This window comes from Elephantulus edwardii, unplaced genomic scaffold, assembly GCF_000299155.1.
Source record: "Elephantulus edwardii isolate Elephantulus edwardi_28Jun2011 unplaced genomic scaffold, EleEdw1.0 scaffold00045, whole genome shotgun sequence".
NCBI classification, from domain to species: Eukaryota; Metazoa; Chordata; class Mammalia; order Macroscelidea; family Macroscelididae; genus Elephantulus; species Elephantulus edwardii.
The window spans coordinates 9,159,999-9,172,799 of record NW_006399795.1 but is presented as its reverse complement, the minus strand read 5'-3'; the positions used below and the strand labels follow the sequence as shown (position 1 = coordinate 9,172,799).

The 12,801-nt window shown below is 48.5% G+C and overlaps 1 protein-coding gene across 1 annotated transcript; it reads right to left on the bottom strand.

Annotated features, from left to right (window-relative positions):
• Window positions 1–5,490: 5,490 nt before the first annotated feature.
• Window positions 5,491–12,278, bottom strand: ICMT (isoprenylcysteine carboxyl methyltransferase). The gene is made up of 5 exons (XM_006885797.1): window positions 12,084–12,278; window positions 11,309–11,397; window positions 10,252–10,421; window positions 8,045–8,262; window positions 5,491–5,673 (listed from the first exon to the last, which is right to left on the bottom strand). The coding sequence occupies exons 1-5, from the start codon at window positions 12,276–12,278 to the stop codon at window positions 5,491–5,493; spliced, it is 855 nt and encodes a 284-aa protein (XP_006885859.1).
• Window positions 12,279–12,801: the final 523 nt, after the last annotated feature.

Here is a 12,801-nt window from a genome sequence, read left to right as displayed (position 1 = left end):
AGGACACACAATCTTGCCCTGATCACAGGGACCTTGGCATGGTGCCTCCCAAACCAACTGGAGAAATGTCAGAAGGGTGAACATCTACATAAAACCAAAGGCGTCACACCCACCTCACCATATTGTGAGACTGTCATCCGTGTAAGAAAGTGTCTTGTGAATGAATGGTCCAATGGAAAAACAATTTGCACTGTAAACTTTCATATCACAAGAGCGGGGAGCTGCAACAATCAACTCTACAAGACCAAAAGGTCAGTATTTTCCCAGGGAGAAAGCTCAGAAGGGAGAAGGGATGGGAGAGAAAGGAAAACCAGAAACCCAGGAAGTAGCTAGCATGTTGTTTCAATATAGGGACTGCAGTCAATGCCATGTAATGCTATTGTTATGTGCTGTCAAGTCGCCTGCGACTCATAGCAACCCTAGGCACAAGAGTCCTGTCCTATCCTGAGCTAGTCTCACTGACTCCGACACACCTACCCCCATTACCATCTCATCCAGGGTCTTTTCTCTCCTTCGCTGTCCCTCCACCCTTCCAAGCATGATGTCTTTCTCCAAGGAGTGGCCCCTCTTGGCAACAGGCCCAAAGCATGTGAGACAGCTTTAAAATTCTTGCCCACTCCAGAACAGACCTGTTTGTTCTCTTGGCAGTCCATGGTATGCTAATCATTCTTCTCCAGCATCACAATTAAAAGGCATCAATAATTCTGTCATCCTTAGTCATTGTCTTGTGTAAGAAATGTTGAGTGGAAAATCAATTTGCACTGTAAACTTTCATTCAAATCCATATAATTTTTTTTGGGAAAAAAAAAAGGAGGGGTGGGGAAACCACCACACTAAACTTAAAAGTCAGCATATTTACCCAGAGATAGAGTTCCAGAAGCAAGAACGGGCAAGAAAGGACAAATGAGAACAGGAAACCCAGGGGTAAAGTGGGAAGAGTGCTGTTTCACTACAGTGATTGTAATCAGTATCACATTATCGTGCAATAGTAATTATTGAATGGAAAAATCAATCTGCTCTACGAACTTCCACTCAAATCACAATCAAGTTTTAAATAAAACTGAAGGCATCTTCTAAACACTCATCCAGCCAGCTTCGACTTAATGTGTTTGGGTACTGGGTCTCAGGGAGGACAGGTGGGTGGGTCATCAGGTCTGACAGGCTTTCAGATGCCGGGACTCCCCTGCTGTGTAACACCTGGCCAGCCTGAGGATTCCAGTTTCTCTTGAATTGCAGCCCTACCTATTATACACCTGGAAAGTTCCACCCAATGGTCTGATGGATGCAGCAAAAGGGAAAAGCAGCTCCCTTTACGGCTGAGTTCAGAAAGCAAGGGAGAGGCACCCTAGCCAGAGTGCTCGGCAGAAGCCGGCTGAGAATCCCATCTCGGCTACTTCTGCTGGTTAAATCAAAGATGACTTCAGCACCAGCCTTACCTAGTAATTTTTCATATTCTCCATTCCCACACCCTTAAGTGAGAGGCTATAGGAGCCCTGGTGGCCTAGTGGGTGATGCCAACCCAAAGGCATATGGTTTGAATCTACGAGTTGCTCTGAGGGAGAAAGATGAGCACTCTCCTCCCATGCTATTTACAGCTTCTTAAAACCTGGAGGGTCAGCAGAGTTGATTCTGACTCAACAGCATATAACAAGAACTTAATCGCTATTAAAAACCTGCATGACTTAAAACTTGTTTGAGAGGCAAAAAAAGATGCCCATGTGGTCACATTTTGAGCATATTCAGCTTCATTCAGTAGCTCAAACAGCAACTGATTTCTGAACTGGGGACTCCCCAGAGTTCCCCACGTCAGCATCCTACACCTCCATATCCTCAACTGCACTTGAATCAATTTTAACTCATGGCAACCCCAGGTATCAGAGTAGAGCTAAGCTCCAAAGGGTTTTTAGTGCCCAACTTTTTGGGAAATAGGACACCAGGTCTTTCCTCCAAAGCACTTCTGGGTGGGTCTGAATCTCTAACCTTTAGTTTGGCAGCCAAACACTTAACCATTAAACTAGGGCATCCAGTGCCTTTGTACCTGCTAATTCTGAGACACTGAAGATCCCATTCCAAAGCATTGTAGGCTTCTGCAGTAGCCTAAAGGGGAGGAGGGATGGATCTTCACACACTGTTAACTATAGCAATTAAAAGGAATAATACACCCACCTGGTTTATGTTGTCAGCTCTGGATACCCCTTCCTCCAAAGTTCCTACTACCTCCACACACAATCACACTATCATTCGTCATGAAGTCAAGTATAGTTTTATTGAAGAACTGGAAATAATCAGAATCTGAAAGGAAATCCAATTTAAAGTACTTAAATAAACATTTCTGTATGTAAAAAGAGTAGAATAATTACTCTGAGTTACTCTCCTTGCTGTAGGGCGGGTGTCCATGAGAGCCAGTGCTTTGGGACCCGTCAGGATGGTGGGACCCTCACACCTCACAAGGCGCCAAGCCTTTCCAAGCAGGGGACACAGAGCATTTCCCACTGTAATGGAGATGCTGACGTCTCCACACGCTGCTGACCACTCTATGAAAGCAAAAATACGGCAGGAGATTCCCAACTATCTAAGGCAGTAAAGAAAGTGCAGAGGGACCGTGACTAAACCTGATAGACAAGGACTGCTCCCAGCGTGAGGTCAAGACCTCATGAAGCCTAAAATGTCAGACGACTTACTGGCTTAAGACTATTTTCCCCTATTGTGTCAATCACTCAAGACCATAAGTAGAAAGGCTTGATAACATCTGCTTTTTCCCAGCCCTGCTTGAAGCAGCCTTCCCCTGGGGAGCAGTGGAGAATGCGGCCTTCTGCTTTCTGTCCAGGTGAAGACTCTCCACCTCTTTTCCAATCTGCCTGACTCAGCCACAGCCTCTTCTTCCTCACAAGACCACCTCCCGTCCGCTGGTTCAAAGGAGCTGTGATACACTTTTCCCAGCTAAGAATCCCTACCTTCAACCTGTGGTAACAGCAATCTCCTGACAGCATTTGGGAGACTGGCAATGTGGCTTTCAGTGTGAACACTCGGAGAGCCGTGACTTCATTAACCTGACTGCCCTGTCGTCAGCTTTTATAAAGACCATGAAGATGGCAGGTACGGATGAAATCGATCATCTGCCAACCCTACCCTTTCAACAGTTCATTTTTTACCACAAAGACGTTGCTGACTTCTGCCCAGGGACTACAAGAGAGGGTTCTCACACAGACCATGGATCCATTTTTTAAGAGCATAGTGGAGGCCTGACAGCAGCATTTCACACCAGAATCACCAAGTCCTACCTCTTGCAGGCTCTCTGACCTGACAGGAATGTCTGGACTCTAGCATATTAAAGCAGGCACAGATCACTAAATGCTGACCCGTCCCGCCTCCCTGTCATCAATGGTTCCAAAACCCAAATCCAGTGCTGTGAGTGACTCAGGGCAAACCTCCACTGGGTTTCGGAGGCGATCAATCTTTATGGAAAGAGACTACCCATCTTTCTTCTTCAGAATAGCAGACAGATTCGAACTACTGATTAAAAGCCTAACATTTAACACTCTTTGCCACCAGAGTTCCCATCACTGGCCTCCTATCTAACAGAAAGGCAGCTTCTTGGCCCTCAGTGGGAAGAAAGTCTGGGTCCCACCTTGCCAGATATACTAAGCCAAGCCTTTCCTTCAAAGAGCTGGGGTAGTTGCCAGGAAGCCAATGGTTCCCCCTGACCTTGCAAATCCTACCATGTAGACTGGTTTGGAGAGCAAGTGTGGGACCATTTCAACAATTCAAGGCCTCAGAGGAGGTGTATATTCTTGTTCTAGTGGGGAACATCCACTCCAAAGACACACATGGCTGATGGCTCCCACAAAGGCCTCACCCAGAACCTGACCAGCGTCCACTCTGGCTCATTCTCAGGTTAACCAGCATTGTCTCACACCAGCAATCAACACACCTGTAAACCTCTTTGGTCTGTGTAATAAGAAAATTAAGCAAGCAAGGACATCTAGGAATAAGAATTATTCTATTCTGAGTTGGTAGAATTCTTTTGCACATACATTTTAGGTGTCTGGTACAGTCAACTGAATGTCTCTGTATGTAGTTTCCATGTCCTTTTATATGGTATAGATTACGCCTACACAACTTGTCTCTTCTAAGTATGAAAAACGTTTTGACATTGTTCTTCTAAGATCCTCACAACACCCCTGTGAGGTAGGTGGTATTGACCCCATTTTACAGATGGGGAAATCTAGGCACAGAAAGGTAAAGTGGCTCCTCGCCGGCCTCGTGGCGTGACGTGGGGGCCGCGCCGCCTTCACATTCAGACTTCATCGGTGCCACTGCAAAACTGAACGGGAAGGTTTCACACCGAGACCTGGTTCCGAACCCACTCCAGAACCAAACAAGTTTTTCACCTCTTAAAGCTTAATAATGTCTGACTCATAAAGCCAACTACTCTCTCTCCAAACTTGGGGGAGGGGGGAGAATACTGACTGAAGCGGGGTTTCTTGCTTAAGATTCTTTTCTTTTCACGAGTTGGTGTGCTTGAACGTTACTTGTACTCACTCAAACCCCTAGGGAAAAGGACTGGTTGAAAAGGCATTAGGAACCACGGGATGTTGAGAACCAGATATGGGATAACACAGTTAAGAGATTTAAAGCGAATCACAATTTCCTAAGTGATGGTCAAAATAAGAAAATCCCAAACAGAGCAGCATTTCTCAATTTTTCAAGACACCCTGTGCCAAGCTGGCACTCTAAGCCCTTGTTGGCTGAAGATAAAGGACACATCTTCGACACACCTGTCGCTGATAACCAGTCCTCCTTGGAGAAGAGCAGAAGATCCTGGAAGAGCCCAAGGGGATGGGGGGACCCCCCCCCCCACTGTGGCAGATGCCACTAACGTGTGACCCAAAACCACCCTGGGCCAGGGCATCTGGAGGTGTCTATGCATACTTGCTGACAAGTGAAACTAGTCGCTGTGAACCTGAAAGGGGCCTCCTTGGAAGCGGCATTCTTAGAAAAAAATAGATATGTAAATACGGTTAAATATGGGACTAGCCAAAGCGTCTTAGAAGGAAATCTCTTGAGAAGTGTATAGGTGCTCATGCATTTGAGGGTGGAAATCAAGAGGTTTAAAGCTGTGCTGTGTTGGGATTTCCTGTTAAATGAAAGGGGCTGAACGCATCTCTAATGCTAATAAGCTGGGTGCCCGCTTTCTGCTGCAGAAGCTTGGCTGAGAGCAGTGGCTCATCTCTCCCGGGGAGTCTCTGTCCTCTTGTGGACACATCCGCCTGGGGGCAGTGAAGGGCCGCTGTATTGCTGTTGTCAGCACCTCGCTGGCCTCTCGTTTATCTGTGTGACCTCGACCCAGCGTATCAAAGCGAATCGCTTTGTGGGTCCTCTGGTCCTAAGGCCTTCTGACCGTTTGGTCTCGCGTGACATTGCAGAAGAGTAACTGGTAACATATAAAATGATTAAGGAAGTTCCTGGAGGGGGACCAGCCTGGGCCCGTCAGAGCTCCACCTTGACACCTTTGATGAAAGGCAGGCCCGTGGGTACCCTCTTCTTGTACTCCAGGTACTCTTCTCCGAAAAAGTGGATCAGGGAGATCTCTTCCTCTTCGGTTCGGTCTCGGAAAAACCTCCAGACAGTCAAGGCGTAGGCCACCCCGCAGATTGGGTTACAGAGCATCACCTGGGGAGGGGACAGAGATGAAGTGGTCAGTGTGGACCATCCCTCTCCCACCCCGACAGGATGCCTGGGACAGGACTCTCAGCTACACTGGCAGGGTCTTTGGAGGCAGGATCCCGTGGTCACTCGCTCACTGCTGCTTCTGCACGGTGGAGCTCAAGCACACCAGAGAGGTTTACTTTCAGTCTGTCCTCTTCTTACCTGAGCAGGAACTGTCAAACAACAGGGTAGCCTAGCTTCCTGGATTTCAACACTCAGGTCAGGGAGACAGCAGCTCCTCCTCCCACCTCCGGAAGTGTGACAAGTGTCAAGGCCTCAATCCGGAGCTCCTGCACACATTTCCTGCTGTCCTGGCCCCTCACCTCTTTCCTCTGTGCTAGATACACTGCATGCTGCTATTCAATGGAGCGTCTTGACAATACCTTTATCAGATCACCACCCCACCCAGGAAGCTCGAATGCCTCACCCTGCGTGCGCCTGCCCTGCACCCAAGGACTTGGCCCTGGCCCTCGTCCACAGTGTCCAGCCCTTATCTCTTCCACTCATGTGGTTCTTCCCACCTTTTGAGAATATTTCCCCCAGGGATCCACAGCTTAACAGCCCTTCAAAGCCAAAACATCCCCAGCTCCTGGAGGCTCCCCCTTAACCACCTGCCTACTCCCTAACCCCAGAGGCCCCAGGGCAAGCGTCTATTTGCCCAGGTAAGCCACTAGCACCTACACACCCTCCACCTCTCGTTCTCGGCCACCAGCGTCCCAGTGTTTGCTGTGTTTCCAGCACCAGGCAGAGCCCTTCCCATCATTCCCATCAGCTAACTCCCATCACTGAGCCCTGAAACCCGGCAGATCAGGAAGAGCAATACCAGTGACATGAAATAGAAAATACACACACACACACACACACACAGAGAGAGAGAGGGGGGGGGGGGGGGGGGGGGGGAGAGGGGTGTCCTGGGTCACAATCTGAAAATGCCCATGACTGAAAAAGTATGGGAACTTTCCAGCGCTCAAGCATCTGAGTGGACTGGATATTAATGAGTGAGTGGATATTAATGACACATGCCACTAGTCAACAGAAATCAGTCTGTTCCCTGGGACCAGGATTATGATAAATTGCCTCATTCCAGAAAGACAAGTTTTTTAAATCGTCCCTCTCGTGGCACAATTTGGAGAAGGATGGTGAGGAAGGTCACACAACCTGATGGATGTAACCAAAGCAACCGAGCTGTCCGGGAGAAGTGGCAGACATGGTAGATGGCTGGGTCTATTTTCACAAACAAAGTTAAAAAAAAAAAAAAAGCAAAGCCCAACCTCCCTAAATATCTGAGTCTGGTGGTGCAGCGAATGAAGTAGGGAGCTGTTGACGAAAAGATCAGCAGGAAAAAATGAGACAGTCTGCTCCTATAAAGAGGAACACTGGGCACTTCTACTCTGTCCTCAAGGATCCTACGAGCCAGAATGGACTTGACAGGAGGTGGTACAGCAGAGCATCCTCTCTTTGCTGGCATGTACCTCTGTTCTATAATAAACGATATTTTTCTTTTCCTGTTAAAAAATATAAACTTAAAAAGTAGATGTAACTTTGTTCAAGCAATCATGGGCTAGCACTACTTTCTTGGTTCAGGTATTCTGCAATAATACCTTTGCAAAGTATTTTTTCTGTGCACACTTCAGGAGCACATATACTAAAATTGGAATGATACAGAGAAGATTAGCATGGCCCTTCACGCAAAGTATTTTTTCCTAATAAATCTCTTTCTTAGCTTGCATAGGAAAAAAAATGAAAAAGTCAAGTCACCCACACACACACTCTTGCTCCCTCATCCTCTAACCCTTGGGGACCACCAGAGGGTCCTGCCTGGCTGTGTACTGCCAGTAGGAGACCCAGGTGCTCTGTCTTCATTTCCCCAAAGCAGTGAGAAGCTGTCCATATTCTATTCATGTTCTCGGGCCAAGAGTACAGAGTTGAGAGACAACTGTTAGGAAACAAAGGTTTGGTCTGCAGTCAGAGACAGAACGCAGTAATGAGGTCACCTAAAGCTCGTAAACGCCCTTGGCCTCATTAACATCTTGCTTGAGTAGAAAGCGCCTGAGAAGACAGCAGACGGGGCCATATCACCTAGAATCACCAAGCGCTTACGAGTCTGGGACATCCCCTGGGTACAGAGTGAAAACATTCATGACTAAATCAGTTTCCCAAGCTCTTTGCTTATCACTTCAAACATGTTTCAAAATGAACAGGGACAGACATCCTTGGGACTATCCAAAAACCACTCAAATGTACCGTTTAAAAGTGTCTTGTATATGAATTCTATAAAAAAAAAAACAACCACCCCCCAAAAGACGGGGGCCCAGTTTCACACGGGACACTCTACCTGAGTCCCAATACTCCAGTAGAACCAGCCAACGTAAGAAGGGTGCCGGAACCAGGCATACACCTCACTTGTCACCAGAGTGTGGGTGTCCGACTTCTCATTCTGCACTACGTGGTTGAAGTTGGAGCCCGCTGTAAACATGGCCGCTTTCCTCAGGCACTCGCCAAAAACCACCATCAGCAGCCCGGTGGTGCTCAGCCAGGTGATCTGCTTCAGCTCTGTGGGACAAAGAGACATCAGTGACCGAAGGGAAACTTGGGGCCTCCTCCTTGCAGCTGAAAAGGAACCTATTTCTCCCAGGATGGAAATACTACAAACTGTGCTAGTGGGCAATAAGCATTTGCCATCACATTAACATTTCATTACGTGCAGAGTCGTGTCCCCAAAGGCCTGCTTCAAAGTGGCGGCAGCCCCATTAAGAGCATCAACACAGAGGCCTTCCTCTCCTCCGGAGCTGGGCTCTGGTTCACGTCCCCATGCCGTACACAGTGTTCTTGGCTTGGGGACCACAGGCATAGTTAGGTGAAACAGAGAACTGCTAAGCATAAAGATTAGTAGTTGGAACCTATTCAGAGGGCACCACAGAAGAAAGGCCTGGTGATGTGTTTCCAAAAAGATCTCAAGGTTGCTGTTGTTAGGACCTGTCAAGTCAGTTTCTGAGTCATAGAGACCACTGTGTCTGAGTAGAATTACCCTAAAAGCTGACTGTTTAAGTAATCCTCAGAGTATTCCAGTGTAGTAATCTTTACAGATCACTAGATCTCTCTCCTCAGAGTTACTGAGGACAAAGGATATATTCAGGGTATATTCAAATACCAACATTCTAGTAAGCAACTGGGTACTTAGCCTTATGCCGCCAATGTTCTTCTATAAAGGCTGCAACTAAGAGAACTCTGCAGATCACTCTGCTATTTTGTAGCACATGAGATCATCCTGGGTTGGAAATGACATCAAGGCAACGTGCTTGGATTTCTGTTTGGGAGCCACACATAGTTTCTCTCATTTACTGTGAGAAGTCTAATTTCAGAGTATGCCCCACAGGCAGAGTCTTACTGCTGATAAAACCTTCCCATAAAATTTAAGACACACACACAAACCAACCACACTCCCAAATCCAGCTGCCAATTCGGACTCATAGCAACCTCGTAGGACAGAGGAGAACTATGCTTTAGGGCTCCCAAGGCTGTAATCTTTACAGAAGGTGGACCTTTATCCAGTGGAGCAGCTGGTGAATTCAAACCACAATCTTTCGGTCAGCAGTCAACCAACCACTGAGACTTTACCAGGGATCCTTGCTCAAGCCACGGAAAAGGAACATTTTGTAAGCAGGGGAAAAAAAAAATCTTTGATGATTATTACAAAGGGATGTGAGGGAACGTAAAGTCAGTAATTAGGTAACAGATATATAGTAAGGTGCGTGAATGGAAAGTTCATATAAAATAAAGACAGCATCACATCACTAACAGATCACTATATTCACAACCTTTAACTATCCATGCAGTAGTAATAGGAGTAGTTGTTGATTGCCATCAAGTCAAGCACGACTCATCACGACCCTGAGAGCAAAAGACCGGAAGCCTTTCTAAAACTATCTTCATTTCTCAAAGTTCACAGAGTTTCCAGAGGCATGTTGTTTAGAAAGTGGACGCCACTCCTGCTTCCAGAAAATACCTATCATAACAGATATTAACCTACAAGTGGATACACGGGCAGAGAGAAGATAAAGAGACACGGGTGAGGGTGAATGGGACTACATCTGTGAACAAGCACACGTCTGGAAAACAATACTTCACATGAGCATATGTATGTGCTGTAAATATACCCAAGTAGACAGTAGAGACAACAGGAAGCAAAATTAGGTACACTTTTAACCAAAACCAAACACCCTGAAGGGATGGTTATGGGTCCTCAGGACCACTGTCGCAGGGGACATCAAGGTCAAAAGCAAAAACCAGAAAACAAGACACATTGGAGGGTGTTCCACATTACAGGAAGTTTGAAGTAGGAGGTCAGCAAGCCCTCATTTCAGAACGCAGAAGCAGCATCACCAGGCCAGGCTCATCCTCCATAATTGGCTTAGTGAGGACTGAGGTCTGGAGGGGAACCACTCACAGGGATTAGGCCCGAGAACTGACCCAATGTCACTGCCTTGGCTTTCACGGAAGCCACCGTCCTCCTCTCTGGAGGAGAAAGGAGGGCACACTAACCTGGCCAGAAGATATTTTCAAGTGTGAACTCGATCCAAGAAGAAAGGGCTGCTACAGTGTACTCCAGACTGTGGTTCAGGAGAAAGGAGTCCAAGGACAGACTTTTGGGATTGTTGACCGCTGTCACTAGGTATTCAGAATAGTGGAATAACGACAGGGAGCACATGTACCTGTAGGAAAACAAAAAGAGCGAGCGGTGAATCGGGGCCAGGGAAATCACGCTAGCCATAAAAAGGGGCACAGATTAGAGCCTGCTAACTATCCCTGAATTCTATAATGAAATACCTGTTGTCCCTGCCTAGAGAAGCCATCAGGTGCCTACATGTAGCATTACAACTTTAGGTTTACAGAGCAAGGTTTTAAAGGGATGGTTATTTTTGCGAGTCACCAGCCAAAAAAAAAAAAATCAAAGTCCACAACAACCAGGTTGTGAAAGCAGCATGGTGCCTTCAGCTCTATTAAAATGACAACACACACCAAACCCAAATGAGGGAAACAGGAAAACAGTGTTCAATAAGTCAACAAAACCAGATACATTCTAGCAAAGGATTAGAAGGCTCAGAATATGGCTAATAGGAGATGAAGCTTTTTATCATATTCAGGTCAGGGACCAGCAGACTCAAGGGACTGGAATCATAGTACAGGGGGGAATTCTACATTGTCTGTGGGAGCTATCTGAAATGTGAACTATGGGAACTAGACACCGAAAAGGTCTATAAACACAAGCTGGAGCCTTGGCCCTATCTGTCACTAAGACTCTGTGTTCTCTTCCGGAAAGGGCTTGCCACCTCTCTGAATGCTGTTCCAGTAGCTACAGTGCAGATGAGGGCACTTTTTCAGGAGTGTGCCAGGGAGGCCGTCTGCCTGCGACAGAAACAGGAAATCACAAGGTCCAAGATGTGGGAATTGAGGCAGAATTCAGTGACCTCGTTTCCACAGACCCTTCAACTGTCCTCAGCCCATCAAAGCTGAGCTGTGGGGAGACGGATGAGCGGCTGCTGACCCTCCGATCCGGCCACCCTCTCCTCAAAACCGTGATTCCAAAAGTACTTCTTACCAGCCAAAGTGATTCCAAGAAGACTGGCTAAAACTTAGCAGCATGCCGCAGCCAAAGACAAAACCAAGGAAACATGCTCGAATGGCTATCTGAAATAGACCCAAAAGAGCTCAGTCACCCGGCCGTTCTGAGAGCGCAAAACCAGGCTGCGGGCTTTCCTGGGGTAAGGGCCACTCATAGTCACAGGAGAGCAATGCAGAAGTTCAAATGATGGGTTTAAATCCCATCAGCACCCCTAGCTGACTTTGTGGTCAAGTTACTTAACTTCTCTGGATCCCAGTTCCCCTTTCCACAAACTAGGGATAATTAACAATACCTACCTCTTTGGACGGCAAAGCACTTAGAAGTGCTACATAAGTTTTACCTGACATTACTATCACTACTGTTATTACTATTATTCAAGGCTAGGGGACATAGATCCCAGATATGCAGATTACTGGCAGGATTTCCCCAAATTCCTGGCCTTGACCTCTGCCTTGGCAGCAGATAAGGCTCCACACCTTAAATTACCTACAAGAGTGGAGAGGTTCCCTCCTACCTACCCTAGAGCTGTGCAATGGCATGAACTGCATTTCAACACCCACTTTGCCAGGTGAAGGGCCCCCCTCCGCCACTGAACGCCCCCAGAGTTCTGCTAGGCGGGGGTCCCTGGTCCCACCCGAACCGGCGGCTCACTCCTGGGAAGACCACCCTCTTCGCACTGGCGGCCCTGGCCCTGGGAAAGGAAGTGCGGGGTCCCTGCCGCGGCTCACCACCCGCCCGGTTCGGCTCCCACCTGGTAGCGCGGCGGCCGGTAGAGCAGCAGGAGCAGCGCGTTAAGCCCGGCCACGTAGAGCGCCAGCCCGGTGCGGCCCTGCAGGCCGGCGCGCGTGAGCAGCGGCAGCGCGATCACCGAGGCTCCCAGCAGGAAGGTGGCGAGGCTGAGGCGCGCCTCCGAGCCCGGCGGAGCCCGCGCCATGCAGCCCGCCATGGCGCAGGGTGGCGGACGAGCAGGCGGCGGCGGCGGCTGTAGCCCGGGGAAACCCGCCAGCCGCGCCTGCGCACTGCACCGCCGAAGCCGCGCCGGGAAGGGCAACCTGCCCTCAGCTTTGCGCGGCTGGTAGTTCTCGCGAGAACGTCGCCCCGCGGGGTAGACTGGCCCGAATTTGGCGGGAGCGCCCCGCCCCGTTCCGCCTTGCCCCTCCCCGCCGCTTCTCTTCTCGGGGCAGGTGACCCGGGTGGAGCTATGGGGGCCAAGGGGCGCGGGGGTGACCACTGACTCCCTCGACAAGTTTGTCCCAAACTCAAAAATGTTCTTGCCCGAAGAAATAATTCTGAGACGACCCCACACGGGGTCCAGCCTTGCATCGCCCACCACTCCCCTACCCTGATCCCAAACCCTGACATCCTTCCAAGAGCGGGCACGAACAAGGAGAATTCCTTTCCCTAGAGTCAGAGGATCAGGCCCTCCGTCCACCGAACTCCGTGGGCGTCCTTAGAAGCCACCTAAATAC